We start from the raw sequence: 20,671 nt of genomic DNA on the forward strand, positions 1-20,671 counted from the left end.
CACAAAAAAGTTCATATTAGTACCTTAACGTACGTATTTATACTCTATGCACCTATTAGGAGTAAAAAAGTACCATATTTCTGTATTTATAGGGCCATATTTTGCGGTCCCTAAAAATTAGTTACAATTTTAGTGTAGTTTGAAGTAATTTTGTTATGTCCTTTTGTCATTTTTATTAGTTTTTTAATTACTATTATGGTTTAATTATTTCAACAAAACATTTAATTTAGTTATTTTATTTTAGCTCTTATTTTCATTTCAGCTCAGCGTCAGTATTTATTTCCACATAGTTTTTTTAGTGCTTCAACTTAATTTTTGTCCAGTTTAATATTTTCCATCTTATATTTTAATTACATTTTATTTTCGCTTTATTTAAAGGTGCAGTGTGTGAATTTTAGCAGCATCTAGTGGTAAGGTTGTGAATTGCAACCGCCCACCGCTCACCCCTCCCTTTCAAAGCACATAGAGAAGCTACGGTTTGTCCGTTTAGGGCTACCGTAGAAACATAGCGGCAAAATGGTGACTTCACTGTAAGGGTCCCGCAGTGTATGGAGATAGAAATAGCTCATTCTAAGGTAATAAAAACAAAATGGTTCATTATGTAAGGTCTTTATACTCCACTGAAAACATAGTTATGTATTTTATATTGCATTTCTGTCAATAGATCCTCATAAATATTACACACTGCACCTTTAAATTAACAAAAATGTTTTCATAGTTTTATAGTTAACAATAATAACCGTGCCACCTACCCATAGCAACATTCCAACCCCCTTTAGCAACTGCATAGCAACACCCTGGCAACCACCCACAGCACCCTATCATGGTGGTGAGTTTTGCATGAAAAGATATAGTTTTCTCTCATTGCATTTCTTGTCTACTATATATTGTTTTATATTTTTAAAGAGTTTCAGCTCCTTTTATGGCTGATGAGGGATTGTGGGGTCTATTTTTACTGCGAGCTAGAGGTGAAACTCGATCTGGCTGGAGTGGACCTGACAGATCAGTGTCTGCCCATCACGTGAACTTTTAGACTCAAGCGCAGGTGTCTGCGTGTTTAGCTCACTGCGGTCAGATGTGCTGAAGCAGCGATGCCCCCTGCTGTGACTGTAGGACCGCTCTCATGAATCAGACTATCAGGATGAAGATTCCTCCTTGTGGCCTTTTCTTTGAAGCACCAAATGTACTGCAACACAGCCTGTCAGGTCAAGGGGATCTTTCTCTTTTTGCCACAAATGCCAGACCTCTCGTCACTGTAGTGCGGTTTTCCTATGCTGCGTCTCAGATGATCTGCCCAGACACGTCCTAAACCCTGTATGCTTTAGTCTCGGGTTTTACTGCTGTTTTTATCTCTTTGTCCCTCTGCCCAAACATTGCCTCATCCCTGGATCACATGCAATGCTTTTCTTTCTCTTTCAAGCTCACAAAGCTTTTGTATCAACCTCTTTTCTACATTTTCCCCTAGTTCATCTTGGGAGGTTTCGTATTTGTTCCCGTTGATGGGTGAATAAGACAAGATGAACCATTATAATTAGTCAAATGAATCTGAATGTCAAATGAATGCTGTTGAATAGCATTACCACCTCAGGTTGTGCATTAATTCGTTTTCAATAATTCAACTGTCTTTCATTAATTTTTTTCCCAATCAAATCCCAGTCAAAATTATTTCCCACTATGTATTCGGATATTCCGATAACCTGTTTTTAAAGGAATGGTTCACCCAAAAATGAAAATTAGCCCATGATTTACTCATCCTCAAGTCATCCTAGGTCTTCTTTCAGATGAATAAAATCAGAGTTATATTAAAAAAGTCCTGGCTAATCCAAGATTTATAAATGGCAGTGATAGTTGCTCTGTTTTTGAAGTCCATAAAAATGCATCTGTCCGTCGAATAACATGCGCCTTAATAAAGGCCTTCTGAAGCGAATCGATGCATTTGTGTAAGAAAAATAACCATATTTAAAACTTTATAAAGTAAAGTTTCGTCCGACCGCCTTCCATATTCAGTTTATAGAAAAAGTATTGGAAGTGCCTCTGCAGTTCAAAGGGTTACGCGACCAGTTACGCTAGTCAGACGTCACGTACGCATCTTGAACTCCGAGAAGGCACTTTCAACACTTTAAATAAATAAATAAAGTTTTAAATATGGATATTTTACTTACACAAACGCATCGATTTGCTTCAGAAGGCCTTTATTAACACCCCAGAGCCGTGTGGAGCAGTTATTTGACGGACAGATGCATTTTTATGGACTTCAAAAACAGAGCAACAATTACTGCCATTATAAAGCTTGGATTAGCCAGGACATCTTTAATATAACTCTTTAATATAATTTTATTTGTTTGAAATAAGAACGTCATACATCTAGGATGACTTGAGGGTGAGTAAATCATGGGCTAATTTTAATTTTTGGGTGAACTATCCCTTTAAGATCACTGAGCCACCAAGACACAACTTCTCACTTAGTTTCCCTAAAAGTAGAATCAATTTAGTTTTTTTCTGATAAAAATTGTGATTTTAAAATGTGATTTTTTTTTTTTTGTGGCTTATACAGGGCTGCACAATTTGGCTCAATATTTTGTGATTTATATTTTGATATGATTAATTAATTAATTGTATTATTATTACTAAATAAAAATACTAAACAAAATAAGAAATATTACTATTGTAATTTGAACTGTAACATTTCCGAAAAATAACATAAAAATAAAAATAACACAATAGGATGATAAAATATATATTTTAACTGCAAAATTACAGTACTAATATTTATGGCTGTTTTAATTTCTTCAAACGTGGAACCATTGAGCTTTTATTTTGGTGGTAACCCACAGGGAGCCCTAGAGCTTTTTAGTTTTTTAAAAAATATATTTGATATTTATTTCAATTAATCATGCAGCCCTAACTAACCGTGTAAAAGAAGTCCGTTCTGCCCCTCAAAATGACTTCAAGTCCCCCATGTTACCTATTTTTGTGTTTTTTAAACATATGGTAGGTAATTGTGCTCATTCTGTGGAAGTCTAGCAGGTCTATACGTATCATTGGAAATCAAAACTAAAAAAGCTGCGCTTGTTTTCATGAGGAAGATTTGAACTTTTGACTTTGTGGGCGTCCTGAAAGATTTCCTGATATGCTAAATTTGCCGTGTTGTTCTGATTACAAATCAGTGTCTGTTTATGGTATCTCACATCTAACATGCTTTATGTACCAGTCTAATTACTTCTGTGAAGTACTAATTAATTCCATCTCCAAATTAGAGTAATTTAGCTTCTGATTAGTGTGAGCGTGTCTGTTTCCAAGCCGAAGAAAAATGGCACACTTTCTGTGTCTTGCCCGGGACAGATGGCGTTTCTTTGTCAACGCAGACAGTTTGTCCCCTTGGTCTCGATGGTGAGACATTGCCCTGCTGCTAACCTTTACAGACTGAACATGGGAACCTGACTCCCTCTAAAAAGAGCACAGAGGGGAAGCTGCTGCTTATCATTGGACTTTGATGTGTGGCTAAATGTTTGTAAGGAGTCGAATTGCTAATAGTGCACATTATTTTCTGGCGTATGTTATACTCTTGCGATATTTACAGTAGCAAAGCTCAGCGATTGTCTCTTTCCACTTCTAAACAGCAGTTGCTTCGGTAGGCAGTCAAGCTTTTTGTCTTCCTGTCATGAGGTCTCCCCTAAGAAGACGGCAGCTGCACTATCAAAGACTGAAACCTCATCGACCTCAGTAACAACTGGAGAAACACAGACGTGACCTCTAATCAAAACAGGATGTTTAGACCCACGCTGACCTCATGTTTACCCCCTGAGGCCAGAGGTCAAGATGCTAGTCAACTGTTTAACATTTAAATAATGATTTTGGACTTGGTTTGACACAATAGATATGATTGACACAAGGTCAACGGTCAATTTTTAACAAAGTAGTTATTTAACAAATGCTTTTTGCAGCACATTTATTTGGTGTTTTGGGGATAGGACAGGAAGCAAAGTAGGAGAGAGAGGGGGGCGGGATCAGGAAAGGTCCCCACAAGCCGGGACTCGAACTTGGGACGCCTGAAGCTTGTCTGAGTGCTGCCCACGAGGCTATCGGCTCCGATTACAATAAATTTTTTCATGTAGTAAATTTTAATTTTGCATATCTTTCAAGTTATTTTGTTAATGCATTTTTTCCTGATCAGTTCTGGTATTCAAAATTTTCAAAAAAAAATTTTTTTTTTGTTAAATATCCATTTTCACATGGAAGTATGTCACAAAAATGGTTCTACTTGCAGTTCTTCCTCATGAGAAACCCTGATATAAGCTATAATTTTGGTTTGCGTACCCTTTCACCTAATTATAATATGCCCTAAAGTATGTACTGTTTTTGTGAAGAGAAAAAGTACATTCTATTGAGTGTGTAGCAGAAGAGTAGGCAAGCTTTGGGACATACTTCTTCGTTATAATTGCATCTTTAACGGACAGTTAGTTACATTTATCCTTTCACTGTTTAAACTGCCCTGTCATTCATCTTGTCACAGTTAAAATCCCCCGCATTCAATTGAATGTAGTAGCACGTTGATCTGTCAGTGTCTGCAATTTGCATAATGATGCATTTGAAAGTTAATGACGAAAATGTATCTTTACAAAAGTTCACAATGCCGTTGCAGATGAAATATAATGTGGATAACATTGAATAGATACCTTTTCGTTGGGTTAGATACTGATTATTAATCACTCAAACACCTTTACATAAACCTCTCTACGTCGCACATCCGCCATGTTTGTAGTTTTTTTAATATGTTTTGTGTATGTTTGTAGTTCTAATTGTCCAACTCGCAATGGGTTGTGGGCAATATTAGCTGTTAGAGTGTGCACGGATCATAGACTGTAAAAAATAGGGACGTAGTGTCCGTGACGTCACCCATAGGATTCTGAAGAGCAGTTTTGAAACGTAAAGTAGGGTCGAGCTGGCCATTGTCATCGCGCGTCTCATCCCGGATAACAGAAAATTGGCAAAAAGGTGGGACGTAGGAGGAGCTAAGGTGACGCGATGACTAACAGACTGTTACCGTCTTTGGTGCGGCAGGGAAGTGTCAAAATCAGAACTTCAAAACAATAGATGGGTTTAATCAAAACAGGAACAACCAACCAAACAAACATGACAAGATTAAGAACGGACAAGGAGTGCAGGGAAGTGAGTCCAAAGTAAAGGGAGTGCAAATGATGGACGCCAGGTGCAGGGAATCCAGGGAGAGCGGGAAAGATGATGAGGGAGTGCGTTCAGGTGTGAGACAGGGAGGATCTTGGGAAATGGAGTCCGGGACAGGCGTGGATTGTAACACAGATAGCAGACAAACAGCAATCCACCTGTCATTCAAATTGGCCATGCTCTTAATTATACAGAACTCTAAGGCTTTGTATAATATAAACGCATGAGTTATAAAAAAATTCACCCCCCTCACAGTTGTCATGAAGGGCAAAATTAGCTGTATAGACCAAAACCACAATTTGTACCAGGGTGTAAACATGTTTTAATCTGCTGTAAAGTTGGGCATTTTAACATGGGGCTTAATGAGATTCTGATCCGTTCTGGAGCCTGCCTCTAGCGGCCAGTCGATGAATTGCAGTTCAAGTCACTTCCGTATTGGCTTTGAGATAAACTTGGCACGGATCTGCACTTCAGATTCCAAATGGAAAATCTTTGGAATACTCAACATACTACAATTTGGGACACACTAATTCTAATTTTGAATACTATTTTGGACATATAGTATGCAAATTGGGATACAGCTTCAGATTTTGTGCAAGCAAAATGAGTAAATGCGTGCTCACATTTAGTCTAGAACTAAAATAACCATCATGTTCACACAGCGCACACAACGCCTCTGCACTTACTCCCGATTTCTCTCAACATGGGGACAGGAGAGCTGTCAGTCAATAAATGGGAAAACAAAGAAACTTGTGTTACGTATTTGAAAAAGAAACTACGGGTTTTTGTCGTAAATCTACAAGTAATGCGTTACTTTACTAGTTAAAAGTAAACTGATTATGTTACTCAAGTACTTATACGATCACTTACATACTTGTGTACGATAACGTAAGGAATAATTGATTCCGGGACGTTGAATTATTAGAAAAATAATGTACACCTGAGGTGGTAATGCGGTCATGATGCGAAGCGGTGTATTATTTTTCTAATAATTCAACGGAGTAGATCGATGTACTCCCAGTTATGCGCTCTAGTCGTTTTTTCTCCTCCGTTTCAATCAAATAACCAAGAAGTAAGCATTTTTGGTGATAGAAATGATTGTAAATGAGCATAAGCCCTGTACGGTCCGCCATGCTTTGCTTACATCTAGCTACCACAATTCCTTATGCTCAGGCAGTTTTGCGTGACTTTGCCTGGAACGCTACAAAGCCGTGAGTCGTGGTTTGAAGACGTAACTCACAGGCTCAAAAACCTGCCTGGAACGAAGCATTAGAACAGCGCCTTAATTACCTCGCTAGTGAGAAATGTCATGTAGCTTTTTAGTTGCTAAACTATTTTACTGATAACATGTTTCTGCACGAGTGTGTGTCCTGTGTGCTTTTAAGTGAGAGCAGAGAGAGCGGGAGAATGAGTATGGGCTTATTGTACGTAATAAAACGTAATTTTGTGGTAAAAACATGGAAATAATTTGTCGTTTTTATCCTATTGTTTACTATATTTCTTTGCCTGGTCAGTGTTGTTGTGGTGGTTTAGGTTCTTTTGCTGTTGTTGGCTATAAAGACATTTGAAATAACTGAAATCAGATATGGAACTGTAATTCGGAACTACTTTTACCGTGTTTCCCTGAAGATAATTGCACACCTTGGAACGTTCGGCAACCAATCAGATTCAAGCATTCAACAGCTCCGTAGTATAAATACTTATAATGCACTAGTACTACCCCAATACTGATCATGATATAGAAGCATTTGAAGCATTTTCAAATGGTTTCTTTCTTCATGTACCCATCACTCAGCCGTGTTACAGATGAGAGTCTGTTTGAAACTGATAGCAGACTAATGTCTGAAACTGAGATGAAGCTGTTGACTTGAGATCACTGGCTCTTTAATTGCCCTTCAAATTGCCTCTCCGGAGGTTCTCGCTGCTCCAGCAGACATTTTCTGCCTCTTGATATGAAGAGAATAAACATATTTAGTCAGCTGTTAAATGAGCGGTCACTACTGATCCCATTATTTAATTAGATTCATGCCACGATTATCTAAACTCATTTGAAGGGCTGCAGTCATGGATTTCTACAGTATAGCATTCGGTTAATCCTTCAGAAGCCACTAAATCCATTATGTTGTGGATGGGGGAGGGTTTAAGACTTGCATTAAACTAATGAAAGCACTAAGTTGAAAGGTGTAGCCTATAAAGACCCTATGAAATGGCTTCACTAGTGCATCTTTATAATGCTGATACTGACATTAGTGTAGCGAGTGATTCCTCCAGGCCTCATCCACACCTTTATATTCAGAGAAAAGAGATACACGAGAGGCTAATGATTCCCTGCTGTGTTTCTCATGTGAAAATCCTGCGGGAGGGAGATCACATGCCGTCTTTAACGTATTTAACGCACGAGTAAAGTGTGAACAGGATGCTAATGCCCTGCTAATGGGGTTGAAGTGTTTTGTTAGCGAGAAAGCAGAGATCATTTCTGCAGAGTGAATCTAGGTGAAAATCTGATACTGCATCCTGGACACATAGAAAATACCGTATTAACATTCCTGCAGGTTCTGTGTTGAGACACACAAGCCCTTAAAATGGTGCTGTAGTTGTCCGGGAATTATTATATATCCTATGCAGAAACTGACGATGGTAACCGTAGATTCAGTATCTGCATATATATAGTGTTTTGCACAGTTTGCAGATGATGTAATAGGTAACAACGTCCCGTAGAGATTTAAGGAGGGACGCAAGAGAGGCTTTTTATGACTTGGCAAGTAAGAAAACCACATTACAGAAACCGTCTGTAAATTCTATCAAACACCCAGAATACCATAGCAACACACAAAAGCATTACTTTTTTTGTTTGTTTGTTTATTTACTTATGTATTTATTCCAAAGCATTAACAAAAAGCTTAGTAAATTAGCAAAAATATAATTATTTTCCACCACATTAACCATTTCCACCAGAAATAAATTGAAAAAAACAACAACATATATACATGAAATATACATAAAAAATTTTAATAATATCAATAATATAATAATACGTTTACGTATTTTTGATCGCGTTTATTTCTGTATCGCTTTATACAATACTAGTAGTTTCAAAGCAGCTTCACAGTAATAAACTGTTAATATTGCTAAATTTGATTATGAAACGAGTTTAGATTCGGCTCTACAGAAGACAATAGCGTCATTATTCAGCTCAATGTTGTTCATCAATTATAAAGCAAATTCAGTTCAGTTATAAAAGCAGCTTGAAGACAACAGTGTCATTATTAAATTCAGTTCAATAATAGTAGTGTCGATATTGCAAATTTAATCAATTATGATAGCGATGGCTAGTTGCAAATGACCCGTATAGTATTTTGGTAGAAATTGTTACCCTGGTAAATCTTTGGTTTATTTTTTAAAGCATTATTCTAGTTTTAATTCCTTTTAGAGAGTTCTTTCTAAAGTGCTTGTACTCAGACTGTATGATACCAGGCCGAAAGTGTGTCCAGTTTCTTTTCATCCGCTGTATAGAGCTAATTCTGTTGTATCTCTTCATTGTAAATGACCCTCTCTTTTTCTCTTCCTCTCAGTTCTCACATCTCCTCCAGAGACGAGTGGCACGCTTCAGAATGAGAATGAGCTGGACAGTGAGATCCTGAAAGCTGACGACACAACGGTCGAAGACTCCTCCTTCATAACAGACCCTCCCTCAAAAACAGAACCAATCAAATCGGACGCAAGACCCAGCACGCCCGGAACAAGTCCCAACCCAACGGCTAAAAAAGGTACTGAGAAGAAGACCAAATACACTGCTTGTGTCTCAAAAACTGTCATTAGTTTTCAGGTGTGGGATATGTCATTTACATCGTTAGATTTAAGGAGGGAACTCAGCCACCTAACAATCACTTAGCAACCACCCTAGCAACTGAATAGCAATGGCCCTGTCCCAAATGGCACACTGATTGCGAAAGGGTTAGTTCGCCCAAAAAATGAAACAAATTGTCATTAATTACTCATCCTCATGTTGTTCCAAACCTTTCATTCATCTTCGAAACACAAATGAAGATCTTTTCGATTAAATCTGAGAGCTTTCTGTCAAAGTTCAAGCTATCAAACCAAAATAAATATAATTAATTAATAATATTACTATAAATATATATTATATTATATTATTTTTTACGTTATTTTATTATAATATAAAATGTATTTAATATAATATAATATTATTTGTATAGTGTTATAATTTAATTATTTTAAATATAGTATATTATATTATATTTTTTATTAATTTATTTTATTTTAATGCCATTGCTTTTTATTACTTAAATTCATATTCAACTTTTTCAAATAAGTAATTTTTCCTAAATTTCACTAGTATTGTTTCCTTTAAATGAGAGCAATTGAAGCAAAAATAATAATAGATTAAAAAAATTATTAAAATGAATTATATCTATGTTATAATTATGTAATAAATAATATAATAACATATGTAGAGACTCGAACACTATTTTTTTTAATGTTGTATCATCACAGTTGTTCGTTATTTTGAGCAATATTTTTCTAATACGTTAAACAATATCAGAACATTTCTTTCAAAATGTTACATTTTTAATGATGATGTAATCATAATCTTCAAATAATATTCCTTGGGACAAGACACTAAACAAGAGTTAAAGGACTGATGCTACAGAGACTCATTTATTTACAATATGCGTATAGTAGAAGGATGAAAACAGAAGAATAAAAGAGAAAACGTATTCGAGGAATCCATCTATACACTCTCGGCATAATAGACCTCATGCATGTGAACATCCATCAGACTGACTTTAAAAAGACCCTTCTAAATTCATCCTAATCAGACGGTCGTGGCCGCAAGCCAAGTCATTGTTTGTGAAGAGGGCGAGACGTGGAAACCCGGCAGGGCCGTGGATCAAAGCAGGGAGCGAACCTTGTGGTGTGTGTGTGTTTGGGGAAGGTCTGCTAAGAGTTCTCGAACAGTCTCGAGTGTATAAGGCTTAGTCGAGTCTTTTTTATGGTGGGCGCGGGACAGACCGGTTGCCATAGAAACAGTTCGATTCACTGGGAAAGAGTTGCATGTATGTTGCATTACAAGGAGGACATGCTTAACAAGAAGAAAGCATCGATGAAACGCTGTTGCATGCGCTTTAATTGAATTGAGCATCCTTTACATGTGACTGTGTGATCAGAATAATACCTGACTCACCACATTTCTCTTCAATGCCTTGGGTTAAACAACCTCTGCTGTTAAAGAACTGGAGTCACACTTATCTTGATTGAATCAATACTCTCCTGAGGAAAGGAAGAAAATGGAAAATGTCAGTTGCAAGCCTCTAATTAGCCAGGAAAGAGAAATGAAGAAGAGGGGGAGCCTGAGAGACAAATTACTCTGCATATGTCTTCGGTATCATGACGACCAGCTCTCATCAGATTAACCCTTAAATGCATGACTGTTTCGCCAATCATTCTTACATATTCGGGTCTTTAGTGACCTGGATCTATATCTAACACGGATACTCTCCTGATATTAGAGTAACAATTACAGAAGAATAAAATCAAGCATATTTTGTTATCTTTTGGAGCTTGGAAGGGTTCAGTTTGAGCAGATGTTTTATACCATCATCACTGTCCTCGTCAGAGCTCATTTCCCAGTACATTCAGCATCTGCCTCATATTCGCCATCTCAAACATATTCTCAAAACTATCATTTTCAACATCTTCAAAATCAATATTTTGATCTCTGACAGCTTCTTCACCAGATCCACCATCAGGTGACAGTGACACTAATATTTGATTGTGTTCAGTACTTGCTCTGCAGTAAAATATTATTATATAAAGTATTATTGTTTCGTTTTCACTCTGCAGTAACTATGAGTGAAATGTCACTTCATCATTGTGTATCAGACATTGCCAACTTATGGAATAAAGTTGAATTACGCACTTATTCCGTCATTAAAGATTCAATTATTATTGTGCAGAAAAAAATATACGTACATATACGTACCGGGTCGCTAAAGAGTCGCTAATGGGTTAGTTCACCCAAAAATGAAAATTCTGTCATTAATTACTTACCCTCATGTCGTTCGACACCGGTAAGACCTTTGTTCATCTTCGGAACACAAATTAAGAAATTTTTGTTGAAATCCGATGGCTCAGAAAGGCCTCCATTGGCAGCAATGTATTTTGCACTCACCCAAAGACCCATAAAAGGTACTAAAAATGTTGTTACAAAGTCCATCTCACTACAGTGGTTCTACAATAATGTTATGAAGCAACGAGAATATTTTTTGTGCGCAAAAAAAATCTAAATAACGACTTTATTCAACAAGTTCGTTATCAGTGATGGGAATAACAACGTTATAGATAAACGCCGTTACTAACGGAATTATTTTTTTCAGTAACGAGTAATCAAACAAATGACTGTTTCTCTGTTTGCCGTTAGCATTACTGAGAAAAAAACACGGCGTTACTATAATTGAGCTCACTGAAGCGGTTTTCATCCGAACAGGCTCTCTGTCAGTCGGACCTGCAACGTTTTTCTTTCTCTGGTTGGTTGGTGTGTGTGTGTGTGTGTGTGTGTGTGTGCGGGCGTGCATGCCATGCGTGTTGTATTGGTACACATAACTGATGATGATTGGTGGGTGGGAGACAAGGTTGAGGTTGATAGGTTGAGTTCGCACACACACACACACACACACACACCTATGACACACATGCACACGCATATGCACAGTCACACACCAAGTCCAACGACTTCAAAGGAAGCTTTAGCAAACTTGAAATATAAGCACTACTTTTCCCTCGTTGAGGTGAAAGGTAAGAATGTTTATGAAACGTGCTACTCAGGAAGAAAGAGTCTCTCAACGTCGGTGGCAAGTAATTCTAATCTAATGAAGCATCACATCATCACATGCCGCCACAAAATTAGTGGCTAAAAACCCAGGTGATAACGCCCCACTACCAAAGGAGTAGTATAGTACTGATAATATTTACACAATATTTACACTATAGTAGGCCTACTGATAATATTTACAATAATGTATTGAATTTGATAAGTGTCTCTCACATTGTCCCACAGCAACATTACAATAGTATACATAAATGTACAATGTTTTATAATAATAATTTATTCTATTTAGTGTCCAATTCATTAATTTAACATATTGGGGGCATCCAAGTTTTGAAAAAAAAAAAAAAACTCAGTAGTTACTTTCCCTGGTAATTAGTTACTTTTATAATGATGAAACTCAGTTACTAACTCAGTTACTATTTGTAAGAAGTAACTATCACTAATTACTTTTTTTAAGTAACGTGCCCAACACTGTTCTTTATTCAACAAGTTCTTGTCTTCCGCCTTTGACGTGAACTCACGAAGTACCACGATGCATGCGCGAGAATATGACTTTCATTTCGCTGCTTTGATAAGGCACTTGTACGTGCACTTGTTCGTTTCTCACGGTTCGGGCATCCAGGAAATGCTCACTTTAGCCCCATTTTGAGCACTACTCCAAGACCTAAAGCACAATCAATGTAGAATTCAACAGCTTAGATACGGCGCGTCTTCCTCTGCTTCTAAACAAAGCTCCTCGCTTCCGGGTCATGTGTCAGAATGCCGGTCATATTCTCGCAGAACAGAATTTTCATTTTTTGGTGAACTAATAACCCTTTAAGGGTTAAAAGTGCCATACTTTACAACAAGCTTTTTTATTTTTGTTACTGTACTTTTATTAAAAAATTATAGCAATTGACTCTGCCAAAATGTGGCCATTTATCAATAAAATAAAATTAAAAATGAAAGAATAGTGTGTGTGTGTGTGTGTGTGTGTGTATATATACAGTGCCTTGTGAAAGTATTCGGCCCCCTTGAACTTTGCAACCTTTTTCCACATTTCAGGCTTCAAACATAAAGATATGAAACTGTAATTTTTTGTGAAGAATCAACAACAAGTGGGACACAATCATGAAGTGGAACGAAATGTATTGGATATTTCAAACTTTTTTAACAAATCAAAAACTGAAAAATTGGGCGTGCAAAATTATTCGGCCCCCTTAAGTTAATACTTTGTAGCACCACCTTTTGCTGCGATTACAGCTGTAAGTCGCTTGGGGTATGTCTCTATCAGTTTTGCACATCGAGAGACTGAAATTTTTGCCCATTCCTCCTTGCAAATCAGCTCGAGCTCAGTGAGGTTGGATGGAGAGCGTTTGTGAACAGCAGTTTTCAGTTCTTTCCACAGATTCTCGATTGGATTCAGGTCTGGACTTTGACTTGGCCATTCTAACACCTGGATATGTTTATTTTTGAACCATTCCATTGTAGATTTTGCTCTATGTTTTGGATCATTGTCTTGTTGGAAGACAAATCTCCGTCCCAGTCTCGGGTCTTTTGCAGACTCCATCAGGTTTTCTTCCAGAATGGTCCTGTATTTGGCTCCATCCATCTTCCCATCAATTTTAACCATCTTCCCTGTCCCTGCTGAAGAAAAGCAGGCCCAAACCATGATGCTGCAGCCACCATGTTTGACAGTGGGGATGGTGTATTCAGGGTGATGAGCTGTGTTGCTTTTACGCCAAACATAACGTTTTGCATTGTTGCCAAAAAGTTCAATTTTGGTTTCATCTGACCAGAGCACCTTCTTCCACATGTTTGGTGTGTCTCCCAGGTGGCTTGTGGCAAACTTTAAAAGACACTTTTTATGGATATCTTTAAGAAATGGCTTTCTTCTTGCCACTCTTCCATAAAGGCCAGATTTGTGCAGTATACGACTGATTGTTGTCCTATGGACAGAGTCTCCCACCTCAGCTGTAGATCTCTGCAGTTCATCCAGAGTGATCATGGGCCTCTTGGCTGCATCTCTGATCAGTCTTCTCCGTGTATGAGCAGAAAGTTTAGAGGGACGGCCAGGTCTTGGTAGATTTGCAGTGGTCTGATACTCCTTCCATTTCAATATTACCGCTTGCACAGTGCTCCTTGGGATGTTTAAAGCTTGGGAAATCTTTTTGTATCTAAATCCGGCTTTAAACTTCTCCACAACAGTATCTCGGACCTGTCTGGTGTGTTCCTTGTTCTTCATGATGCTCTCTGCGCTTTAAACGGACCTCTGAGACTATCACAGTGCAGGTGCATTTATACGGAGACTTGATTACACACAGGTGGATTCTGTTTATCATCATTAGTCATTTAGGTCAACATTGGATCATTCAGAGATCCTCACTGAACTTCTGGAGAGAGTTTGCTGCACTGAAAGTAAAGGGGCCGAATAATTTTGCACGCCCAATTTTTCAGTTTTTGATTTGTTAAAAAAGTTTGAAATATCCAATAAATTTCGTTCCACTTCATGATTGTGTCCCACTTGTTTTTGATTCTTCACAAAAAAATTACAGTTTCATATCTTTATGTTTGAAGCCTGAAATGTGGCAAAAGGTTGCAAAGTTCAAGGGGGCCGAAGTTCAAAGTTCAATATATATTTATAATACTATTTAACATTTTAAACAACTTTTTTGCCCCCAAATTTCATGGGTATTGACTACTGATTCTATTTGCAAACGACTTAATGTCATTGTCAACTTTAATCTAATTTGAAAGGTATGAAAAGTCCATTTTAAAGCGTTATCTGTTTTTTTTCTCAACAGATGGGATAAGTTCAGAGCAAAGACAGAAGCAGGCCAAAAAGCGGCGAGAGGAACGGGCCAAATATCTGGGTGAGGCTTTATAAACACAACTTTTGTCCTGCCCTGTAGGTCTAATGATGTGGTTATGCTACACAAAACATATATCTAGTAGCGATTGAAGTACATAAATACATATATATACAAAATATATAATTAGGGACTACATTCAGAGTACAGAGTGAAGCCAAATAATGGTTAACTCAATTATACACTATTCCCACGTGAAACAGTTAATACAACTTTATCTGCCAACTGGTTTCTAATGATGTTCAGTGAAGTCAGCAGTATCAAGTAAAGTACAAAGTGATGTGACTGACAGATGTTGACAGATGTGCTTGTGATTTGTGTTTACTGCTGCAGACCAGCGAACCCAGGAGCAAGGTAAGATACGTCACAGGATCAATCCTTTGATTAAGTGGATCGTCTCTATTTATTTCATGTCCTGTGCTCTTTGTTTTTCTCATTTGGTTGTGTCCAATTTTCTTTGTCCACACTCTCGCAAATCATTATGATTTAAGGAGTAGTATTTAAATAAATCTCACATGCACAATGGACTGAACCGAAACTTTTACTTTGCATATCTTTTTTTCCTATGATTATGCATTTTAACAGAGTTTGTTCTCTGTTACAAGAAACTTCTCATTATATTTAGCAGTAGCGCAAGACCATAGGCCTTCCCATGCTACAAATGATTATGAAATACATGCATATTTCATCATTCCCATGTGCAGCAGCTTTCATAAATCAATGCATGTGTCTCATATTCTTCACTTTTAACTATCTGATATATCCCTACAGGCACAGGGTGAAAAATGTGCCATCATTACAGTTCGTTTAGCCATGCCTCCCTCTCAGATTAGCTGTAATTACGTTTGCCATTAGCATGATTAGCCTGCTTGGCTATCAGCTCACTTTCAGCTGGAGAGACGCAGATAAACCTCAATGTCTAGCCAGCTGTTTATCAGGTCCACAAGTCCAGTCATGCACCACAGCTGTAGGCTTTACATAAAGGGTTTATTGTAGTTTTGGGACGAAATATCTTAGCTTGACAAATGCTGTGTATACAAAGACATAAACCTGGCTTAGCTGTTAGAACGAAGCAAGCGTTGTAATGCCGGATTGCTGCTACATTGAATTGCACTGAGAATAAAATCAGTTTTTTCAGTGCAGTCGCACTGTCATATTGCATATTGTATGAAACTAATAGGATTAGTGAGTGTGTTTAGCTCGCTAGCGGTTCACTGCAGCTGAGACCCGTGGTTCAACATGAAGGCTGAGATCTTCTTATGTTGAAGGATATAAAACAGAATTGTTGTATATTTATAAAGGACTGAAGGGTTTTATGTAATTGGATTTAGAGTAAGTCAGAATTACTTATTGAGTATAAATATCTGACACATAGTTTTAAATCTATCTATCTATCTATCTATCTATCTATCTATCTATCTATCTATCTATCTATCTATCTATCTATCTATCTATCTATCTATCTATCTATCTATCTATCTATCTATCTATCTATCTATCTATCTATCTATCTATCTATCTATCTATCTATCTGTCTGTCTGTCTGTCTGTCTGTCTGTCTGTCTGTCTGTCTGTCTGTCTGTCTGTCTGTCTGTCTGTCTGTCTGTCTGTCTGTCTGTCTGTCTGTCTGTCTGTCTGTCTGTCTGTCTGTCTATCTATCATTCTGTCTGTCTATCTTTCTCTGTCTATCTATCTCTGTCTATCTATTGTTCTGTCTGTCTGTCTGTCTGTCTGTCTGTCTGTCTGTCTATTGTTCTGTCTGTCTGCCTGCCTGTCTGTCTGTCTGTCTGTCTGTCTGTCTATCTATCTATCTGTCTATCTGTCTGTCTGTCTGTCTGTCTGTCTGTCTATCTATCGTTCTGTCTGTCTGTCTGTCTGTCTATCTCTGTCTGTCTATCTATCGTTCTGTCTGTCTGTCTGTCTGTCTATCTATCTCTGTCTGTCTGTCTGTCTGTCTGTCTGTCTGTCTATCTATCTATCTATCTATCTATCTATCTATCTATCTATCTATCTATCTATCTATCTATCTATCTATCTATCTGTCTATCTGTCTGTCTGTCTGTCTGTCTGTCTGTCTGTCTGTCTGTCTGTCTGTCTGTCTATCTATCTATCTATCTATCTATCTCTGTTTGTCTGTCTGAAAATACTATAAAGGCGGGAGTACACTGTGCGCTAAACACAGAGACGGGAGTTTTTAATGTTGCTGCTATAGCTTCAGATAGCAAATAGCACACAAACAGCAGCCATTACTTTCAACAGATACAACCAGAGAGAGAGAGAGAGAGAGAGAGAGAGAGAGAGAGAGAGAGAGAGAGAGAGAGAGAGAGAGAGTGCGTGTGTGTCTGAGTGTATGCACGCTGTATGGTTGCAGCCACTGAGCTATAGCCTAATAATACTCATCGATCTAGCCATGTGACGTGGTTGTGCATGATTTGGCAATAGAGGACAGCCATACGCTGGTGACAATTGGGCCGACTCCCTGAATCTTTTATAGTAAGCATGTTTAACAATGATCGTGACGTCGGGAGGTGCTCGTAAAAGTGCTCGACTCGTCTCGTAATAACTCTCACACGCTGCGAGCTGCGACCATACGAGCATCCGCAATGTCCATGCGATTTCTCCCGTGAGAAAAAAATCGTCCACAAGCTTGTACGACAGCAAAAACACGCCTGGCTTAAAATATAAAAATATATATTACCTATATGACTTGATATGCTTATTTAAAAGCATACCTTGGGATTACCATAGTACCCTGTCCAAACAGCTTACTGTCACCTTACCATGGTACTTCTCCCTTTTCTTTACTTGTCTAAAAAGCTGTTGATCAACCAAATACAGACACATTTTCTCTGTGTTCAGATATTTGCCATGCTTGTGTTCAGTCAAATTGTTTTCTTCGGTGCTTCTCATTCACATATAGCTTTTGTATGAGTCACTGCATTTCCTGTGGTATAAAGTGGATGTGCTTTTTGAAATGAAACAGGGTAAAGTAAATACAGCGGGTCGCCCCACATGGATCTAAAGCAATGTTGTGAATGGAAGCAGTTCCCTTGTGTTGGTCTTCCTCAACTCAAATCCCATCTGGACTGCTGTGTGTGTGTGTAGACTTAGTTATGGTTGAGGGACGGAAAAACAGGAAATTCCACAGTGTGATGTCTCGTGTGTTCCTTAAATCGGGCCTGTGAGCAGAATGCATCCAGCTGCCGCTCAGCGTGCTTGAGGTTTTAAATAAAGAGCTTTGATTGGTTTTTAATTGTTTTTGAAGTCAAACTGATGAACACACAGAGAAAAAGGCTGTTTTATTAGCAGTTTAGTTTTTCCTTAAGCACTGATTAGGAATATAAAAAGTTCTCAGTGGAGAGTAAATCAACAGCTATGAGTGTGATTGCACAATTGTTAGTGATTATTAATGTTAAATTAATGTGAAACAATCAGTTCTGATTTCCAAACAACTTTAGATAAGAAATACACATATGAGATATTTATAATATCGAATTTATTTCTCCAGACACTAATGAGATTTTTGATAAATTGAGACATAACAAAAGTATGTTCTAAGAATGTTTGTTAATGTTCCCATTAAGTAAAAAAAAAAAATCTTGGTTACACAAACACTAAGGGAACATTTTATTATTTCACAAATATTATGGGAATATTACATTTGAATGTTCTCTGAACAAGTAGCAACATTTAAAAAACGTTTCTGGAAAAAAGTTCCATGAGCAATGTATAAATAACGTGTTCATTTATTATCTCAATGTCTTAGGTCCCGTCCACACGGAGACGCATTTAGCTGTATACGTACAAATTTTGACCCTTGCGTTTTGGTGTGTACAGCCAATCCGTATATTTTTGTGAATCGGTGATATCATCACACCGCGTCCCGCACGGTAAAGACTAGAAGGGATACAACTATGGCCACTGGGTATGCGCACATCAATATTGCGTCATTTAATTACTGTATTTGCATTATTGTAAGGGTAGGTTTAGGGTTGGGGTAGGTGTAGGCGTTAATAAAACAATCTGGTAAGTAGCACATGTATTTATTGTTATTTTGTCGTGAGATTTTGCCTCACTGACCGTTGCTGTTCCCCTTCTAGCCACAACTCTTCTTCTCCATTTTTAGTGTATTTCTGTGGCAGAATTACAGCGCCACATACTGGTCTGGCATGTATGCTACATCATTTTGAGTCGGTTTCAGTGGTTTCATGTGTACGCAGATATTTCTTGAGACGAGGGGAAAAAAATATTGTATAGGGAAAGCTCTGGCTTCGTGTGGATGTGGCCTTAGACTGTGTTAAGTGGAAAAGTTTGCAATCTAAAGAATGATTATCTCGTTTGTGTCTATTTTTATTTCTCATGAGGAATTTCAGGAGTAACATATGAGGCAAAATGATTCTTAAATGACATGTAATTGTTAACTCTGATAGAAATTGACATAAGAAGCAGTAGGCAGCAACACCCAAAAACTCTTTCTTCTCTTTCTCAGCGGCGAAGAAAGCTCAATGGCTGGAGAAGGAGGAGAAGGCACGGCGTTTGCGCGAGAGCCAGTTAGAAGAGCGCAGGAGGAAGCTGGAGGAACAACGACTGAAGACAGAGAAGCGAAGAGCTCTGCTGGAGGAGAAACAGAGACAGAAACTGGAGAAGAATAAGGTGTGGAGATGCTGTATTTATTGAGCAAGTGGCATATACAGTATTGTAAAGATGCAATGCAAGAGAAGCTTTTTAGGTCTCAAATTCAAAAGACTCAAAAGCTTGGGGTCAATAAGATTTTTTTTAATGAAATTAATACTTATATTCAACAAGGATGCATTAAATTGATGAAAAGTGAGAGTAAAGATTTGTATAAAATGCTGTTCTTTTGAACTTTCTATTCATCAAACAATCCTGAAAAAATATATGAAGCTGTTTTCAACATTGATATTAAGAAATGTCTCTTGAGCAACAAATTGATGATTTTTAAAGGATCATGTGACACTGAAGACTGGAGTAAATATGCTGAAATTCAGCTTTGATCACAGGAATAAATTACATTTTACAATATATTCAAATATAAAACAGTTATTTTAAATTGGAATAATATTTCACAATATTATTGTAGTTTTGATGACTCAGCCTCAGTGAGTGTAAGAGACTTTTTTCAAAAACATAAAAAAAATCTTACCAACCCCAAACTTGAATGGTAATGTATACTGTTCAAAATCATACACCCTATCATACACCCAGGGCAATGCGACGCAAGTGTTTTTTGCTAGTTTCAGCCCGGCACAGTTATAATTTTCATATCCAGCGCCACGTTGTTTAAATAGCAAATGCACTCGCGCCCATCTGTTCGCCCATGGGTGTGCTGGTCTGAAAACCAGGTGTGTTTCATGCGCATTGTTGGCGCGTTGCTATTTTGAGGCAACTGAAAACGACTGCGCCATTGACCAACAAAAACCTGGTCTAAAGTCACAACGCTCACACACTCTGCTTATTACACACACAGGGATGCGCAGCAGCACACAAACATTTTTAAATATAAAAATGAAAGGATTCCTCTCTGGAGAAGCGTTCAGTCTTTCCACTCGCAAATTCCACTATGTAAATAGCGAATCCGCCATGGCATGAGCGCAACTGGCTTTTAAAGGGAATGGGAGATGAGACTCTGATTGGTTTATTGCACGTTACTCCTAAAACACACCCATGACTCAGACCATTTTTTAGCAAAAGTGAAATCGGACCTGCGCCATGATAGAGCCCAGAAAGTCAAAATGTAATATGTCAATAGTTCAAATTTGATGAACTA

General features: G+C 37.8%; 1 protein-coding gene across 8 annotated transcripts in view; it reads left to right on the top strand.

The window, feature by feature from the left end:
* The window catches only part of LOC307134425 (uncharacterized protein), a 62,598-nt gene that overhangs the window by 21,810 nt on the left and 20,117 nt on the right, over nt 1-20,671 (top strand). For 4 of the 8 annotated variants that reach the window (XM_079830162.1, XM_079830160.1, XM_079830156.1 and 1 more), the window contains exons 2-5: nt 8,757-8,951; nt 14,818-14,886; nt 15,217-15,237; nt 19,373-19,536. In XM_079830162.1, the coding sequence (XP_079686288.1) occupies nt 8,757-8,951; nt 14,818-14,886; nt 15,217-15,237; nt 19,373-19,536 (449 nt within the window). The remainder of the gene's footprint in view (nt 1-8,756; nt 8,952-14,817; nt 14,887-15,216; nt 15,238-19,372; nt 19,537-20,671) is intronic. The other 4 variants (XM_079830163.1, XM_079830161.1, XM_079830157.1 and 1 more) reach the window with 1 other exon arrangement.

Source organism: Gobio gobio (genome assembly GCF_949357685.1).
Source record: "Gobio gobio genome assembly, chromosome: 11".
Classification (NCBI taxonomy): domain Eukaryota; kingdom Metazoa; phylum Chordata; class Actinopteri; order Cypriniformes; family Gobionidae; genus Gobio; species Gobio gobio.